The sequence below is a fragment of the Kogia breviceps genome, chromosome 1 (assembly GCF_026419965.1).
Source record: "Kogia breviceps isolate mKogBre1 chromosome 1, mKogBre1 haplotype 1, whole genome shotgun sequence".
In the NCBI taxonomy this organism is placed as follows: domain Eukaryota; kingdom Metazoa; phylum Chordata; class Mammalia; order Artiodactyla; family Physeteridae; genus Kogia; species Kogia breviceps.
In genome coordinates, this window is record NC_081310.1 from 164283793 (window position 1) to 164304417 (window position 20625).

General features: G+C 38.5%; 1 protein-coding gene across 28 annotated transcripts in view; it reads right to left on the reverse strand.

The window, feature by feature from the left end:
- MAST2 (microtubule associated serine/threonine kinase 2) overlaps positions 1–20625 on the reverse strand; it is a 237250-nt gene that overhangs the window by 42556 nt on the left and 174069 nt on the right. For all 28 annotated transcript variants that reach the window (XM_067008485.1, XM_067008539.1, XM_067008503.1 and 25 more), the window contains one exon: positions 14246–14337. In XM_067008485.1, coding sequence (XP_066864586.1) covers positions 14246–14337 — 92 coding nt within the window. The remainder of the gene's footprint in view (positions 1–14245; positions 14338–20625) is intronic.

Below are 20625 nucleotides of genomic sequence, written 5' to 3' on the forward strand. Positions count from 1 at the left end.
TACAGTTTTAGTTTAGAGGATGTACACAGGTGAAGTCAGGGAAGGAATGCAGAACTCCTGTGTCCTCTCCTTGTGGAATCTGGGTATGTCCTCCTTCCAGCACATAATTGTGTTCACCAATCAGGAAGCTCTACTCTGAGCTTTGGTGTCTACAGTTTTCAATGGAGTTTCACTACACAGGCATAATTGATTAAATTACTGGCTACACAATTGAACTCAATCTCCAGCTCCTTCCCCTCCCAATGAGGTTGGTCTGGACCAAAGTCCCAACTTTCCAGTCATATGGTTGGTTTTCCTGATGACCAGCCACCATCCTGAAGCTATCTAGGGGGCCACCCTGAGTTACCTCATTGGCATAACAAAGACACTCTATCACTCAGGAAATTCCAAGGGTTTTAGAAGCTCTGTGCCAGGAACCTGGGATAAAAACTGTAGAAATTGTTTATTATACAGGTGCTAAGGCCTAAAAAGTTTGTGCTACCTTACTGTGTTTTCTCTACTTCTCCAATATTTATTTTTCCAAACAGCCAAAAAATTACTAATATGAAGATTGTGATAGAATAAAATCAATAATTTGAATTGGTCTTCTTTTGAGGGAAGATCAAGATATTAGACTGTTAACATTTGAAGAAAATATTTAAATTGACCCTTCTTACTGAATTACATTCACAGTTCTGGCTCCAGAAAAAACAAAACAAAACAAAAACACATCATTGAGAAGAACTTTTCCTTAAAAACAACCAGAAATGGCTCAACGGGACAAAAAATTGATGGAAAATCCAGCAGCCCAGAAAGCAGGCTTTTTCAACTTTACCAAGCAGTTTAGCAGTTGGAAAAAATAGTCAAAGACAAGTAATCATCCATCCCAGCAAAACAAGTTATAATAAAACATATAAACAAACAACTGGGAGCTGTCACCTACATACCGGCACTTGCCGTCTACCTCTACAAGGATCAAATTAGCCAATGCAGCTGCTGGCCATCAACACCCCCTGAAAGGAGTTCAGGGTGGAGATCGGGAATGAGGCACTCTGTGCTCTAGGAAAAACTGGCAGAACAGGTTTTCAGATGGTTAGATATTTTCAGGAGAAGATTTTATGAACCCAATTCTTGCATCTACTTGTACCTAGAAAAGCACTAAAATCCTTCATGGTGACGTCTGCTCCTCGTAACTAACAGTAACCTTCACAAGACTAGCAGAAACCTTCTGCAAAAATATGTGCTTGATTGCATGTACTCACCCTTTAACAAAATCACATATACACTGACCTCCCCACCACCTCTTTGGAGAAGTTTCTCGGAGCTATGTGAAATGCTGTCTCCAAGGCCATAGTCTTCATTTTGCGCCCCAAATAAAACTTAACTCACAACTCTCACGTTGTGCATTTTTTTCAGTTGACAGTCAGTTGACCGTGAACTAGCTGTTCCATTTATACAGTTTAGCTAGTTATAAAGTAATATAATTATATAGCAAGCACCTGTATCAATACCATCCAGGTTAACAATGCCATCTTCCAAAATCCCTCTACATAATACTTCCAGTCAAAACCCCTCCCCATCCCCATTAAAGGTAAACATTACCCTGACTTTTATGGCAATCATTTTCCTTATAGCTTTACCAACTAAATATGCAGCTCTAAATACATGAGTTTAGTTTTTCTCAATTTAAAAAACTGATATGTAGGGAATTCCCTAGTGGTCCAGTGATTAGACTCTGCACTTCCACTGCTGGGGGCCCGGGTTCAATCCCTGTTCGGGGAATTAAGATCCCACAAGCCACGTGGAGTGGCCAAAAAAAAAGATAAGTCACATATCATAAAATTCACCCTTTTAAAGTGCACAGTGTAGCAGTTTTAGTAGATTCACAAAGCTGTGCAACCATCACCACTATCTACTTCCACAACATTTTTTATCACTCAAAAAAGAAACTGTACCTGTTGATAGTCACTCCTGATTCTGCTCTCCCCCAAGACTCTGGCAACCACTAATCTACTTTCTGTTCCTATGGAATTGCTTATCCTGGACATTTCATAGAAATGGAATCATACAATATGTGACCTTTTGTGCTCTAGTTTGTCTATTTTTAAACTTTACTTAAAAAAATGCCAAACTGTTTTTGCAAAATGGATGTACCAATTTATAGTTCCACCAGTGATGCTTAAGAGTTCCCACTGTTTCATATACTTATCTACACTTTGTTCTGTCATTTTAATTTAAGCCATGTTTGACAGTAATATAATGGCATTTCATTGTGATTTTATTTTGCATTTCCATAATTACTAATGAGATTAAAGTATCTTTTCACGTACTTATTGGCCATTTGGATTGCTTCTGTGAACTGCCTGTTCAAGTCCCTTGGCCATTTTTCAATTATACTACCTTTTTATTTTATTGATTTGCTGGAGTCCTTTAAATGTTCTGAATCCAAGCCTTTTGTCAATTTTAAGTGTCATAATTATCTTCTCTCACTTTGTGGCTTGCCTTTTCATGGTACCTTTCGGTGACTAAAAATTCTAATGTATTCAAATGTATTACCTTTTCCCTTTATGTCCTTTACAAAAAATTCCCTTTATGTGTTTCCAATTCCCTTTATGTCCTTTTAAAAAAATGAAGATATTCTACTGCATACCTTCTAAAAGTTTAGTGTTTTGGCTTTCACATTTAAATCTACAATTCACGTATATGAAATCATCATGTGTATACTTTAAATATCTTACCATTTTATTTATCAATTATACCTTACTGAAGCTGAAAAAAAAACACTACAGTTTACCTAGAACTGATTTTTGTGAAGTAAGAGCTAATTCTGTCAATTTCTCCATATGAACATCCAACTGTCCCAGTGTCACCTCTGTCATAAATCAAGTGTCCATATATGTATGGATTTGTTTCTGGGATCTTCTTTCTCCTTTCGCTAAATATATTCTTCTCTTCAATACTGCTTATTTAAGTTAAGGGTATCATTAATCACCCAAACAGGAAATCTGGAGACAATCAGTTCTAATCTCTGCTGATTTGATCTCATAAACTTTCCCATATTCATATATTTTCTCCATTTCTAATACTCCCTTACATCTTGACAATGGCCAGGCCCTCTTAACTGGCCTTCTGAATGCCAGCATATCTCTACTGTTGTACTCCCAAGCACCCTGGACATACATTTAGTATAGCCTTTACAAATTAGGTGAAACTTGACTGTCCCCTGTGGACACAGCTCTCCTTGCAGCTCTCTCAAGTAATGATTGCTTTCACACACCCCTTTGTATACCACTGGGCCAAAATATGGGGTAGGTATCCTGCTAGCTCCTCATGTTTTCTTCCAGGCACTCTCCAGCCCTACTTCTCTCTCCTGAAATCAAGACTAATATATTGACTGGCCCATACCAGTGTCTAAAAGGCAGTCCAAACTTAATATATTTAAGGGTTCCAAGGATCAGAGGTCCTGGAATCAAATGACTGGTTTTTGGGGGATGAGGTTTCTAGATGGCACAAGGTAGAAAGACTGGGTTAGTGTTTGGAGAGCAAGAAGAATGAAACTAAAGTTATGGAGACAGGGTCTAAAGTATAGCTATAGGGCATATGTGACCAAGGAAGTATGGAGGAGAAGAAGCTCACTGGAAGACAGGAGTTCAAAGAACTGAAAGTCCTAAGAACTGAAAAGATCCTCAACATAAGTGTATTGAAACTATCAAGAATAACAGAAGAGTTAGAACTGAAGAGCAATAGTGAGTCAAGAACTAAGATATTTACAGCTGCAGTGATGGGTAGTGAGTGATATAATTTAATGGCATAAGATTCAAAGTTTTAGGGCATTAGGAAGGAGGGAGAATAATGAAAAGAGAAGGCCCAATGGTAGGAGGTCATGGGAGCAGTAAGAGCTAACACTTCAGAGGGCTGCAGACAGTCAGTGTTCTAACCCTTCCCTTTTCCCCAGGATTTCATTAGAACAAGATTGATGGACTATGAATTCCAGAAGGTACATTGGAAGAGTTTCAAGAGTCAGAGAGGGATGAGAAAAAGGGTCAGAGCAGGGAATGTTCAGAGATTTATAGCAGCTAGGAATGTAGGAGACAGAAGGGGCAAATACCTGGGAGTTCCTGTGGTCACTGACAGGGATAAGGGATAATGAAATTAGCCCTAGTGGATTCAAGACTGATAAGAGGTGAGGAGGCTGCAAGTGTTAGGGAGTAAAGAGGAGTGGATTACTGGGGATTGCTCTTGACCCTGGATGATAGGGGCTGAAGGCTTAAAGAAGACACACTTTTAGTCCCATTATACTATTAAAATCAGATGATATGTAACGAACATCATATAAACATGCATGACCACTGACCTGTTAATCTTATTTTGAAAATATGACTCAGCAAGTTCACACCTACATATAATTTTTAGACAGTCTTTATACATATATACAAAAAGAACATGAAGAAGGATGTTTGTTGCAACACTGACCATAACAGTGAAAAATTGAAAACAATCTAAATGTCTGTGCTAGTTACCAATTTAATACCTCTCAACTCCAAATTCATCCTTTAATACCTGCTCTGCCACAGAGGAGAGAACGCCTTTAGGTACTTCCTTTATAGTGAATATAATATTAAACTTTCCCAGTAGAGGGTGCTGGAGGGACACTGTAGAAGGAAGAGGCTCTGGGTACAGTCCCAGCAACTGCGCCTGCAGTCAGTAGTGTGGCTCAGTAGTGTGGCAGTGAGGACAGGCCGGGGGTGCTCTGACCTAGTCACATGCTCTCAACCTGGCATCACTGACCTGACCTGGTAATCACCTTTCCACAGCCCTCCCTGCAAGGACACTGTATGCCCCAGGCATGCCCACACTAGTGCCCTGACTCCCTGTTTGCCTGGTCCACTCCCTGCACCCCAGGGTTTGTCTTCCATGTTTTCCTGAGGGATATAATATGTGCTATGCCTCCCACTCTCTGTGCAGGCCTGGATACTGGCTGCCGTGCTGTGCTCCAGAGGGCTGCTTTGCTGATGGCTCAGCGGCTATGGACCAGCTCTGGTCTTCTTTTATTGTCATAGTTTATAATTCTATTCAACTTCACCTGTTTAAATCACTGTGTGGTTTCTGTCTCCTGATTAGGCCCAGACTAATATAATGTCCATCAATGAAAAAATTAATATGTAATTTTTGTACGGTTATATAATGGAATACTCTATAGGCAATAAAAATAAATGAACTAACTTTCCACGTATGGTCTGGCACGTTAGGGGTTTAGAGGTTGCTGCTTCATCCGAACAAGTAAAAAGCTTAACAAATCAAACAAACAAACAACTCTTCTCTTCTGTCAGAGAAGTGAAGTCCCAGGGCAAACTGCCCCTAAAATGAGAGAGAGAGACAGGCAGATACAGAGTATCACAACTTAACACAGCAGAAACCCCTGTTGGTTCCTCCCCAGGAACCAGTGCCAAGGTAGGAAAACCTGAACTGTAATTGATGAGTTGCTAGAGGCTCAGTGTGCACAACTTTGCGAGTTAAAAACTCCCAGGGGATGCAGTCACAGAGGGGTCCCCACACTGTTTTGAGTTTTACCTACAAGAGTCATACCAGATTCTCACAGTGAAGATCTGAGAAAAATCCCCTCAAGCTTCCAGCAGGGGAAGGGGTAAAGGAACCATTTCGAAATAGGCCAGAGCATTCTGTTCTTACCAAGGTTTGTTCACAGGAGAAACTATTTTTACCAGAGCTTAGCCTTCTGAAGTTTGATCAGAGCCTAACCTACCTGGAAGAGGGGAAATACCTAACTCCAGCACCCTCCAGCCATATCCTATCTAAGGTTGGGAGAGAACTAAGAAGCACTGGTGAAGTTCACAGTTCAAGGGCACAGGCTCACCAAAAGACTGAGGACTACAGAACACTTCCCATCTCCCAACACCTTACTATTACATTACTAAAGGCCTATTTATAGTGATTCCTTTTATTCCTTTTACATCAGGTTTGCTTTTCAACCAAAAATTACAAGGCACTCTAAAAGGCAAAAAACACAGTCTGAAGAGACTGAATAAGCATCAGAACCAGAGTCAGATATGGTAGGAATGTGGGAATTATCAGAACAAGAATATTTTTAAAACTATGATTAATATGCTAAGGGCTTTATAAATAAATTTATTTATTTATTTATTTATTTGTTTGTTTGTTTGTTTTTGGCTGCGTTGGGTCTTCATTGCTACGTGCAGACTTTCTCTACTTGTGGCAAGCATGGGCTGCTCTTCATTGTGAGTGGGGGCTACTCTTTGTTGCGGTGCATGTGCTGCTTCTCATTGCGGTGGCTTCCCTTGTTGCGAAGCATGGGCTCTAGGTGTGCGGGCTTCAGTAGCTATGGCACACGGGCTCAGTAGTTATGGCTCGTGGGCTCTAGAGCTCAAGCTCAGTAGTTGTGGCGCATGGGTTTAGTTGCTCCATGGCATGTGGGATCTTTCCAGACAAGGGATCAAACTCATGTTCCCTGCGTTGGCAGGCAGATTCTTAACCCCTGAGCCATGAGGGAAGTCCCTCTGCTAAGGGCTTTAATGGAAAAAGTAGACAACAAGAAGGACAGACGGATAATATAATCAGAGAGATGGAAATTCTAAAGAATCAGAAATGCTAGATGTCAAAAACACTGTAACAGAATTAAGAATGCCTTTGAAAGGCTCATTAGTGGAACTGACACAGTTGAGAAAAGAAACTCTGACCCTGAGGATATGACACTAGAAACTTCCAATACTAAAAAGCAAAGAGAAAAAAAAAAGAGACTGAAATTAATAGAACAGAATATCCAAGAACTGTGGGACAACTACAAAAGGTGTAAGACTTGTGTAATGGAAATACCAGAGAAGAAACAGAAGAAATATTTGAAACAAATGACTGAGAATTTCCCCAAATTAATGTCAGACACCAAACCACAGATCCAGGAAACTCAGAGAACACAAACAGGATTAAATGCCCAAAAAACCTACACCTAGGCACATCATATTTAAACTTCGGAAAAATCAAAGATAATGAAAAAATCTTGAAGGAAACCGGAAGGTAAAAACATCTTACCTATAGAGGAGCAAAAGGTAAGAATTATATCCTTCTTCTCAGACACCATGCAAACAAGAGAGTTGATAGGAAAAAAAACTCTACCAACCTAGAATTCTGTGCCCTGCAGTACTATCCTTCAAACGTGAAGGAGAAACTAAGACTTTCTCAGACAATCAATAATTGAGGGAATTTGTTGCCAGTAGACCTGCCTTACAAGGAATGTTGAAAGTTCTAAGGGAATTCCCTGAGGGTCCAGTGGTTAGGACTTGGCACTTTCATTGCCATGGCCCGGCTTCAATCCCTGGTCAGGGAATTAAGATCCTGCAAGCTGCAGGGCATGGCCAAAAAAAAGTTCTAAGAAAAGTAAAATGATATAGGTCTGAAACTTGGATCTATATAAAGGAATAGCATTAGAGAAGGAGTAAGTGAAGGTAAAATTAAAAATTTGATCTTTTGGGCTTCCCTGGTGGTGCAGTGGTTGAGAATCCACCTGCCGATGCAGGGGACATGGGTTCGTGCCCCGGTCTGGGAAGATCCCACATGCCACAGAGTGGCTGGGCCCGTGAACCATGGCTGCTGAGCCTGCGCGTCTGGAGCCTGTGCTCCGCAATGGGAGAGGCCACAACAGTGAGAGGCCCACGTACCAAACACACACACACACACACACACACACTTTTTTTTTTAACATCTTTATTTGAGTATAACTGTTTTACAATAGTGTGTTAGTTTCTCCTTTACAACAAAGTGAATCAGTTATACATATACATATGTTCCCATAACTCACACACACACAATTGATCTTTTATATTCTTCATTGATTTAACAGATAACAGTTTGTTCAAAATAATAATAGCAAAAATGTATTCAATTATGTATTTTTATGTGTTTATATGCTTATGGATAAGTGAAATGAATGCCTTCAGTGATACAAAGGATTGGAGGGAGGAATTAGTATTATTTTGTTATTATAAGGAATTTACACCACCTGTGAAGCAGTATAATGTTTTTTAAAGTGGATTTGGATCAGTTGTAAATGTATATTGCAAACTCTAAAACAAACACACACACACACACACATATACACACAAAGGAAAGGAAAATACAGCTGATATGCTAACAAGGAGAGAGTATGGAATCATCTAAAATAATTCATTAAGACCACAAAGGAGTAGAAGACAAAAATAGGAACAAAGACCACAGGCAACCAATGGAAAATAGTAGCAAATATGGTAGATACTAATCTAACTATATCAATAATCACCTTAAATATCTATGGTCTAAATTAAAAGAGATTGTCACATAGATTTAAAACAAAAACAAAAACAAGACCCAACTAAGTGTAGTTTACAAGGAAGTCATTTAAAATATAATGACACATGTAAATTAAAAGCACGTGGATAGAAAAAGAGATATCATCCTAACACTAATCAAAAGAATGTGGAAGTAGGGACATTAATTTCAGACAGCACACTTCAGAGGAATAAAAGTTATTGAGATAAGGAGGGGCATCATATAATGATAGAGGGGTCAGTATTCCAAGACATCATAATAATCCTTAATGTGTATGCGTCTAACAACAGAGCTTCAAAATACATTAGGCAAAAAACTGTTAGAGCTGCAAGGAGAAATAGATGAATCCACAACTATAGTTGGAGACTTCAACATTCCTCTATCCCAAACTGAAAAATACAGCAGGTAGAAAATCAGTAAGGAGAGAACTGAAGTTTATGGTATCATCAATCAACTAAATATAATTGACATCTATAGACTACTTCATCCAATAACAGTGGAATACACATTCTTCTCAATCTCACATGGAACTTTCAACAATACAGACCACTTTCTGGGCCATAAGACACACCTTAACAAATTTAAGAGAAAAGAATTCATATGCCTGCTTTCAGATCACAATGGAATTGAACTAGTAATCAGTAACAGAAAGACAACTGGGAAAACCCCAAAATACTTGGAGATTAAACAACACAGTTCAAAATAACATGGGTCAAAGAAGAAATCTCAACAGAAAATTTAAAATATTTTTAACTAAATGAAAATGAAAATGCAACTTATCAATATTTGTGGAATGGGCAATATAGGGGTGGGGGAGTGGGAGTGAGAGATATAAACTACTGGGTGTAAGACATGCTACAAGGGGGACATTCCTGGCAGTCCAGTGGTTAAGACTCTGTGCTTCCGCTGTAGGGAGCACAGGTTCGATCCCTGGTTGGGGAACTAAGATCCTGCATGGACAAAAAAAAAAAAAAAGATCGGCTACAAGGATGTACTGTACAACATGGGAATATAGACAATATTTTATAGTAACTGTAAATGGAGTGTAACCTTTAAAAACTGAATATTAATTAATTAAGGAAGATCTAAGATTAATCATCTAAGCCTTTACCTTAAGAAACCAGAAAAAGAGCATATTAAATCTAACATAAGCAGATGAAAAGAAATAACCAATAGTAGAGCAGAAATCAATAAAATTGAAAACAGGAAATCAATAGAGAAAATCAACAAAACCAAAAGTTGGTTCTTTGAAAAGATCGACAAAATGGACATGCCTCTAGCCAGGCTAACTAAGGGAAAAAAAATAGAGAAGACACAAGTCACTACCATCAGAACAGATGCTGTATCACTACAGATTCCAAGGGCATTAAAAGGATAATAAAGGAATATTATGAAAAACTCTATGCCCACAAATTTGATACCCAGGTTAAATACATCAATTATTTTAAGACAAAATCTGCCAAATCTCACATAAGAAGAAACAGACAATCTGAATAGGCTTATATCTATAAAAGAAATTTAATCAATAATGAATTATCTTCCAAAACAGAAAGCACCAGGCCCAGATAGGTTCGTTTGTGAATTCTACCAAACATTCAAAAAGAAATTATACCAACTCTCCAGAATCTCTTCCAGAAGACAGAAGTGGAGGGAACACTTCCTAACTTATTCTATGAGGCCATTATCCTAATGCCAAAACCAGGCAAAGACATTATAAGAAAAGAAAACTACAGACCAGTATCTCTCATGAACATGGATACAAAATCCTTAACAAAATATTAGCAAATCCAATCCAACAATGCATAAAAGGAATTATACACCATAACTAAGTAGGATTTAATCCCAGGTATGCAAGGCTGGTTCAACATTTGAAAATCAATTAATGTAATCCATCACATCAACAGCTAAAGAAGCAAAATCAAATTATCATATCAACAGATGCAGAAATAGCATTTGACAAAATCCAAAACACATTAAAGAAAAAAAAAACTTTCAGTAAATTAGGAATAGAAGGGAAGTTCCTCAATTTGATAAAGAACATCTACAAAAAAACTACAGCTAACATCATATTTAATGGTGAGAAACTTCAAGCTTTCCTGCCCAAATCAGGAAAATGGAATGTTTTCCATTACCATTGTTTTCCAACATCATACTGGAATTTCCAGCTAATGCAATAAGATAAGAAAAGAAATTAAAAGGTATACAGATTGGGAAGGAAGGAGGTATAAACTGTCTTTGTTTGCAGATGACATGATGGCCTATGTAGAAAATCTGAAAAAGAAAATCAACAAAAATCCTCTGAAACTCTTAAGTGATTATATCAAAGTTGCAGGATTCAAGGTTAATGTACAAAAGTCAACACTTTATACCATCAATGAACAAGTGGAATTTGAAATTAAAAACATTACCAATCACATTAGCACCCCAAAAATGAAATACTTAGGTATAAATCTAACAAATTATATATGTACAAGATCTACATGAGGAAAACTTCTAAACTCTGATGAAAGATATCAAAGAACTACATAAATGGAGAGAGATTCCATGTTCATGGATAGGAAGACTCAATACTGTCAAGATGTCAGTTCTTCCCACTCAATCTATAGATTTGACGCAATCCCAAATCAAAATCTCAACAAATTATTCTATGGATGGACAAACTGATTCTAAAATTCATATGCAGAGGCAAAAGATCCAGAATGGCCAACTCAATACTGAAAAAGAAAACAGAGTTGTAAGACTGTTATTACCCAACTCAAGACTTACTATAAAGCTACAGTAATCAAAACTATGTGGTATTAGAGAAAGAACAAATAGATTAATGTAACAGAACAGAAACAGAATAGAGAGCCAGAAACAGACCCACATCAGTTAAATATACTTAACTGATGTTTGACAAAGGAGCAAAAGTAATATAATAGAAAAAAGACAATCCTTCCAACAAATAGTGCTACAATGACTGTACAGCCACATGCAAAAAAAGAATAGACACACACCTTCATAAAAATTATCTCAAAATGGACCACAGACCTAATAATGAAACACAAAACTATAAAACTCCTAGAATATAACATAGGACTAACCCTTGATGACCTTTGGCAGGACAATGACATTTCAGATGCAATACCAGATGCACAATCCATGAAAGAAATAATTGATAAGTTGGTCTACATTAAAATGAAAAACTTCTGCTCTGCAAAAGAAAATGAGAAAACAAGTCACAGGCTAGGGGAAATACTTGCAAAAGACATCTGATAAAGGACTGTTATCCAAAAATACACAAAAAACCACTTAAAACTCAACAATAAGAAAACAAACAACCTGATTAAAAAACAAGCAAAAGATCTGGACACTTCATCAATGAAGATATACAGATGGGAAGTAAGCATATAGAAAGATGTTCAATACCATATGTCACTAGGGATATGCAAATAGAAACAATAAGATACCACTGCAAAACTATTAGAATGGCCAAATTATAAAACACTGACAACACCAAAAGTTGGAAAGTATGTGGAGCAACAGAAACTCTCATTTGTTGCTGGTGAGAATGCCAAAATAGTTCAGCCATTTTGGAAGACAATTTGGCAGTTTCTTATAAAACTACCCTTAACCATACAATCCAGTAATCACCCTCCTTGGTATTTAATCAAATGAATTGAAAATTTATGTCCACATAAAAACTTGCACACAGATGTTTATAGTAGCTTTATTCATAACTGCCAAAACTTGGAAGCCACCAAGATGTGCTTCAGTAGGTCAGTGAGTAAGTAAACTGGTATATCCAGACAATGGAATATTATTCAGCACTAAAAAGAAATGAGCTATCAAGCCATGATAAGACATGGAGGAAAGTTAAATGTATATTACTAAGTGAAATAAGCCAATCTGAAAAGGCTACATACTGTATGATTCTAACTATATGACATTTTGGAAAAGGCAAAACTACGGAGACAGTGAAAAGACTAGTGGATGTCAGGGGCTGGGGGAGGGACTGATGAATAGACAGGACATAGGGGATTTTTAGGGCAGTAAAACTACTCTGTATGATACTACAGTGATAGATACATGTCATAATACATTTGTCAAAACCCATATAATGTACACCAAGAGTGAATCCTAATGTAAACTATGGGTTCTGGGTAATAATGATGTGTCAATGTAGGTTCATCAGTTGTAACAAATGTGCCACTCTGGTGCTGGATACTGATAGTGGGGAGGTTGTACATGTGTGGGGACAGGTATATGGGAACTCTGTACTCTGCTCAATTTTGCCGTGAATCTAAAACTACTCTAAAAAAGTTTATTAATTAAAAGAAAAAAACAATAAACTAGGAAGGTTCCATTTCCAGAATGGCTAAGTAAGTGCCTACTGAATTGACCTTACTGTACTTATAATCTAATTATATATAGTAAACATTTAATATTGAACTGAACTGTATGGAATAAATGAACCTACTTTCAAATCAACAGGCCCCATATTATTCAACATATTCCAGACTTTAAAGTGAAAATAGAGTCTTAGAATACCTTGTGGACCCAAATATCAGGATGTATAAGATTTTAGAATTAATCTGATATGAAGTTTGATCTGTATGGAACAATTAACGCTGCTTTTCTCAACATCTGGTTAAGTATAGAGTCTACAGCCATGAATTGGGCTTTTAAATCAATTCTTCCTCCCTGTATCTGAGGACTGCCTAGATTTTCTGCATTAATTTAAGCAGAGATGATGATGATGATAGCTAACATTTATGGAGTACTAAGCATGTTATACGTATTAACACAAGGCTAGAGTCCACAGACCCAGGCAGGCTGAAAAAGCTAGATGATGTTCTCAATCAAAGCCCCTTGAGTAAGGAAGCTTTAGTCCTAAACTCTGTCAGGAATCTAAATAGCATCTCAGAGAGAAGCTGCAAGTAGTAATTACTACTTAGCACTCACATTACAGTTGAGAAACTATGTTCAAGGTCTAGACATGCTAAATTAATTTCTATATGATTAAAAAGGTCAAGTCAGATATATGCTGAGTTTTCACAAAGTTCATGACTAGAATTCACTATCTGAGCTAACACCTAACCCAGTCAATTCTGAGGGAAAGTACCTAAGCACAACGAGAGCTTTGCTTTAAAAGCCAAGGGCAGCAATGGCTTCCTATGGGTCCAAGCCTGCTCTATTTCCATTATCTCCAGGTCTGGAACTTCCAGTGTAAACAGAATAGCAGTGAACAGTGTTGCAGAGCAACAACTCCTTCAACAAAGCTGAGTTCCCTGGTCTGGCTCCCCTGGGATTTAAGAATACACGTCTAGACCAAAATACATGACTAACCCAAATGAGGTCTTCTGCCTCATAATTTTTATATATTCCTTAGTCAGAGGTAAGTAAATCAGTCCTTACACTGCCTGGAAGAGCCCATAATTCAGATGGAGCAAAGTCTGAATGCATGAGATCGCCGATTTCACATATTGGAATTGAAGCAAATGTCAACATGAAACCAACAGTCCTCTCACTTTTGCTGACTCCTGTTGTGACAGAGGGAAAGTTGTTAGGAGTCCCATAAGGCAGAAAACCATCTCTGTGAGCCCGAATTCTTGGGCATGATAGGACAAAATGTTAATGGAGCCCTTAGCACATGGCCCCAGATGACTAGAGCCATAATACACTCTCAACACACCAGAACAGAGGCGGTAAACCCAGGATATGTACAAGACCAAAAGGACAATTGACAGGTCAAGGCAAGAAATAACTAAGAGTCAAAAACAGACTGAACACATTCTCCCATGAAAAGCATGCCCATGAGCTCTGTATGCTTCAGTCAGTCACATAAAGTGACAACGTAGCACGCTGAACCTCACAAAGTGAGAAGTAGGAAAGAAATTGGGCATCTGTGACCACTCTTTTATTCCACCTTTCTTAATCTTCAAGCACTCACCTGTGTGGCCATGAAGTGGTGAGTGTGGCCGTGGTAGTGTAGGTGATGTGCTAGAGGTCACAATCAAACTCTTGCGGTTACTTGTCCGACAACTGCAATGAAAACACAAATGTCAGTTGTAACAGGGTTGCATCATGGGCCCAGAGAACTCAAATGGCTATTGAGGAAATAAAGAGTGATATCATTCCATGAGCTGAGCAGTATAATACTTTAAACTGAACTGGCTTAGCAATTACTGTTTGCACAGTGAGATTTCAAAATTCACTGTGTTCCATCTTGGAATAACTTTTGTCACTGTCTTGACATTTATCTTGTATTGCCACTGTACTTTTCCAACGTGTAAGTTTTGCTTCCTAAGCAAATACCCAAGGAGCTCCTTAAATGTAACAACCATGTCTTAAATGGTATCTAATGAAGAATGACCACTGCAAATTTGATTCAGAAAACAAAAAACATGAGTCATAAATGTTCTCATATCTCATAAAAATTAATGTTCTTGCCATAAAAATGAACTATTAACTTAATCTATAAAACTTATCTTTTAAAAACTGCTTAATCAATGGATTAAGTAATATTCTCATTTCACTATAAATTTCAGAACAGGCCTGTGTTCCTTCTACAAAGTTGGCTTTCCTTTACATGTTAATGGCTGAGGCTTTTTCTTGAGGCTGGAGAAAGCCAAGTCATGATGAAAGGCCATTTCATGCTGTACCTCCTATTGAAAAGTGTGTATAAATTTACTTGAAAGTCAGCCCATCTTTCTTTTTAAAAAATATTTATTTATTTGGCTGCATCAGGTCTTAGTTGCGGCATGCAGGATCTAGTTCTCTGACCAGGTATTGAACCTGGGCCCCCTGAATTGGGAGTGCAGTCTTAGCCACTGGACCACCAGGGAAGTCCCCAGCCCATCTTTTAAAGGCATTAAAGAAGCCTGTCATTTATATTCATCCAAGCAAATATTTACTGAACACCTACTATGCACCAGGCACCGTGCTAGGTGCTAGGGAAGTAGTAGGGAACAAGAGGAATTATCTGTCCTCAAACTGGAGTGAAAAGTGCTATGAAGAAAGAGAGAGAATGTTCAAGAAATAGCAAAGAAGTCAAGTAGGTGGCAGGAAGGGAGAATGACAGGAAAAGAAGGAGGTTATAGAAACTATGGGTATAGGCCACAGCCAGACTCTGTAGGGCTGGTAGACTACTGCAAAGAACCACTGGAAATGTGACAAGGAACCGCTGGAAGGACTGTGATCAATCTCAAGAGATTATGATTAGAAATGATAAGCAACTTTCCCTAAGATACCATCAGGACTAATCTAATCATGTCTCACACCCCCTCCTTACCCCTGTTACCATCAAATGCCCAAGACTTCCATCTCTAATTTGACACAGTCTCTACTCCTTGATCTTTAAAAAAAGCTTACCCTCTGCCTCCCTGAACTCAGTCTGTCATCAGCAAACTCTATATCCTTAACTTCTTTTCTCAACATTCAGTTTAAATTCTAGCTCTAACTGAAACCTTGCTATCCCCCAGGACACCACAGTCCTGGTGAAATCCCAATCCTTTTAAACCCAACTTTCCATCTATTTTGCAACTGCACTCGGGCAGCTAAAGGTGAATGAAGAAAAATCCAAAATCATGCTGGCTGGTGTTTCTTTATGTCTATGAAGCGGGTCCATACTACATATACCTAGGCAATGTGCTCTCTCCAAGACAACTAATTCAGAAATTCTCCCCAAACCTCTAGCACTCCTTCCCCAAATCCTACTCTCATCTGCTGACTTTGCTTTTTATTCAACTAAGGGTAAAAACAATCAACACAAAAAGAAGTACTACATATTTCTGCTACAAAATCCATTAGCCTGGGACTTACCTGGTGACGCAATGGTTGAGAATCTGCCTGCCAGTGCAGGGGACACAGGTTTGATTCCTGGCCCAAGAAGATCCTATATGACGTGGAGCAACTAAGCTGGTGCGTCACAACTACTAAGCCTGCGCTCTAGAGCCCACGAGCCACAACTACTGAAGTTCGCGCGCCTAGAGCCTGTGCTCCACAACAAGAGAAGCCACCGCAATGAGAAGCCCGCACACTGCAATGAAGAGTAGCCCCCGCTCGCTGCAACTAGAGAAAGCCTGTGTGCAGCAAAGAAGACCCAACAGAGCCAAAAAATATAAAAGTAGCCATTAAAAATCTATTACCCTAAATCTGTGTCCATATACTGTACTTTCCCATCTGTAACAGCAGAAGGAAAGACCATGTTCCTATCAAAGTCAACTCCCCCAACTCCCCATTCAAGAAGTCTGTACCTGTACTGTCCTCCTTCTATGCCATGAATTTCTACTTCCTACTGGATCACTCTCATCATCATAAAAATATGTTGTCATTTCTCATATCTCAAGAAAATAAGAAAAAAACTTTCATAGACCTCTCCCAACTTGCCTGTTTCTTTGCTCCCCTGTTTGCGAAAAATCCCATGCAGGGATTCTGTATTTGTCATCTTCATACCCTCATTTCCTATTCTCTCTTTAACCCACTCTAGACTATACAATCATCCTCATCTTTCTTGCCTGTTACCAAGGTCACCATTGACAACAGGCAATTCTCAGTCCTTGTCTTATGTAACCTCTCAACATCATTCGACAGTTATAACTCTCTCTTCTAAAAAACAAATTGGGATATAATTTATATTCAATTATTCAATTAAGTGTTCTGTTCAATGAACCTTGAACAACTGTATACATTCATATAACACATCCAAAACAAAAGTCAGAATAATTCTATTACCCCAGAAAGTCCCCATGTGCCCCTTCCAGTCAATCCCCCAACTACTTTCTTCTATCACCATAAATTAATTTTGTTTTGCTGCATTTCCCATAAGTAGAATTACACACTATGTATTTTTTTGTGTTTGACTGCTTTTGTTCAACCTAACATCTGTGTAACTTTTCTTGAGATACTTCTTTATTTAGCTTCTAGGACATGAGGCTTTCCTGGTCTTCCTCCTAGCTCACTAGCTGCTCACTTTTCATTCCCCTTTGCTAGTTCCTTCTCTTCCTGACCTCTAAACCATTTAGTACTCTGGGGCTCAAATGTGGAATATCTTTTCTTCTTTCCCTGTACTCACTCCCTAAATGATTTTTTCCTGTATTATAACTTTAAATCTATGATGTTGATGATATCCAGCTTTTTATTGCTAACTCTGTGCTCTTACCTCTGTGAGACTCATATCCCAAATACCTACTTGACATCTCTAACTGGATGTCTAAAATGCATCTCAAATTTAACAACAGAATTAGCGAATTTCCCTCTAAAACCTGCTAACTCCTCCCTATCTATTTCATTACATGGCACCACCATTTATCCAGATGCTCACGCAAGTCCTTCAGGCAGAAGGAACATGATACTAGATGGAAATCTGGATCCACATAAAGAAAAGCACCAAAAATGGTAAATGTGTGGGTAAATATAAATCACTTGTTTTTATTTTTATTTTTTATTTATTTTTTGGTGGTTTTTTTTTTTGTTTTTGGTACGCGGGCCTCTCACTGTTGTGGCCTCTCCCGTTGAGGAGCACAGGCTCCGGATGCACAGGCTCAGCGGCCATGGCTCACAGGCCCAGCCGCTCTGCGGCATGTGGGATCCTCCAGGACCGGGGCACGAACCCGTGTCCCCTGCATCGGCAGGTGGATTCTCAACCACTGCACCACCAGGGAAGCCCACTTGTTTTTATTTTTAAAATCTCTTCTTGGGACTTCCCTGGCGGTCCAGTGGTTAAGACTCTGCGCTTCCACTACAAGGGGCACGGGTTCAATTCCTGGTCAAGAAACTAAGATCCTGCAAGCTGCACGGCAGAGCCAAAAAAAAAAAAAAAAATCTCTTCATGAATTTTAAAGGAAATATAATAATTTACTGTGGGGTTTACAACATATGTAGATATAAAATGTAGGTCAGCCACAGCAGCAAGGCTGGAAGGGAAGAATGGACGTATACTATTGTGAGGCTCTTACATTAAGTATGAAGCAGTATAATACGACTTGAAGATAAACTAAAAGTTAAAATTTTATATTATAAACACTAATGCAACTACTACAAAAGAAAAACAAACAAAAAAAGGAAATAAAATTGTCTCATAAAAAATAGTCTAAAAGAAGGCAGAAAAAGTAAGAACAAGTACAGTTGGTCCACACAGAAAACAGATAGCAAGAGAATAGATTTTAACCCAATTACACTAATAATCACATAAAATGTAAATGTACTAAATACATATTTATTTATTTATTTATTTATTTTTATTTTTTATTTTTTATTTTTTTGTGGTACACGGGCCTCTTACTCCCATTGTGGAGCACAGACTCCAGATGCGCAGGCTCAGCGGCCATGGCTCACGGGCCCAGCTGCTCCACAGCACGTGGGATCCTCCCGGACTGGGGTATGAACCTGTGTCCCCTGCATCAGCAGGTGGACTCTCAACCACTGCGCCACCAGGGAAGCCCCCTAAATACATATTTAATTAAGACAAAGACTGTCAGATTGGATAAAACAGCAGGACCCATCTATATGCTGTTTATTACTTGTGACAGCCAAAAAACTAGAAATCACCTCAAATGTCTACTAATAGATGAAGGATAAACAAATCACAATATATCCATACAATGGACTACTACTCATCAATAAAAAGGAATGAACTATTGATTCACACAATAAATGAATCTCAAAATAATTATGCTAAAACCAAGCAGCTAGACACAAAAGAGTACATACTGAACAATTCCATTTATATAAAATTCAAGAAAACACTAACTAATCAAGAGTGACAGACAAAAGATTAGTGGTTCCTGACCAGAGGCAGGGGAGGTATTATAACAAGGCATAAGGAAATTTGGGAGAGCTGTAGATATGTTTATTGTCTTGACTGTACTAATGGTTTCAGAGATGCATACATGTATCAAGACCCATCAAATTGTACATTTTAAACATGTACAGTCTATTATATTTCAATCATATTTCAATAAGGCTATAAAATTTTTTCAATATAAATAATATCAAAGTCACTCTTATGCTTAAAATTCTCCCTGTCTCACTGAGAGTAAAAGTCAATGTTCTTATAATGGCCGACAAGCTTTACGCGGTCTGGATCTCCATTACCTCTTTCCCTCCTACTCACTCTACTCCTGTCACATGGGCCTCTGCACTGTTCTTAGAATATGCCAAGCATGCCACTGCCTCAGGGCCTCTAGAAAGGAAGCTTCCTTTGCCTGTTTCCCTCATGGCTTGCTCCCTCACCTCTTTCAGGTCTTTGCTCAAGTACAATCTCCTGAATGGATTTTCCTTTGACCATTCTATTTAAAATGGTAACACTCGCCCTCCCAAACACTCTTTTCCTCCTTTCCTGATATATTTTTCTCAATAGCACTTACTGTTATCTAACATACTATGGATTTTGCATTCATTCTGTTTGTTGTCTCTCCTCCCATTAGAATCTTAAGCTCTATGAGATCAGGGGCTTGCACAATCTTTGCTTACTGCTGTATTTCTCAGTGCCTAGAATTCAGCCTGGCACGTGGCAGACTCAATAAATATTTGTTAAATGGATGAATGGATGAGCATAATTTGTTACAATAATTATAATAAAAAAGGATACTTACACACGTGGCACCTGTAAGGTATATCAAACCACTATGTCTAAACTCCTTTTGTATAAAAACTAAGATCTCTTAAAACTGCAGGTCAGGACTTCCCTGGTGGTGCAGTGGTTAAGAATCCACCCACCAGTGCAGGGGACATAGGTTCGAGCCCTGGTCTGGGAAGATCTCATGTGTCACTGAGCAACTAAGCCCATGTGCCACAACTACTGAGCCTGTGCCCTAGAGCCCACAAGCCACAACTACTGAGCCCACGTGCCACAACAACTGAAGCCCTCACGCCTAGAGCCCATGCTCTGCAACAAAAGCCACCACAATGAGAAGCCCACGCACCGCAACCAAGAGTAGCCCCCACTCACTGCAACTAGAGAAAGCCCGCGTGCAGCAACAAAGACCCAAGGCAGCCAAAAATAAATAAATAAATTAATTTTTAAAAACCCAGAAAGATCAATAGTCTGTAATAACCTATATGGGAAAAGAATCTGAAAAAGAATGGATACGTGTATATGTATAATTGAATCACTGTGCTTAAAAAAAAAAAAACTGCAGGGACAGATAATTGATTCTAATTTCATTTGTCATGATCTTATTAAAATTTAAATTAAATACAAAACAGTAAAGATCATATTTCCAGGCCACATGCCTTTGTACGAAGGTACATATAATCTCACTTGGCAAATCTGCAACAGCTGCCAGGGGAAAAAAAGGTCAGATACCCTGGTACAGATGCCACAACTCA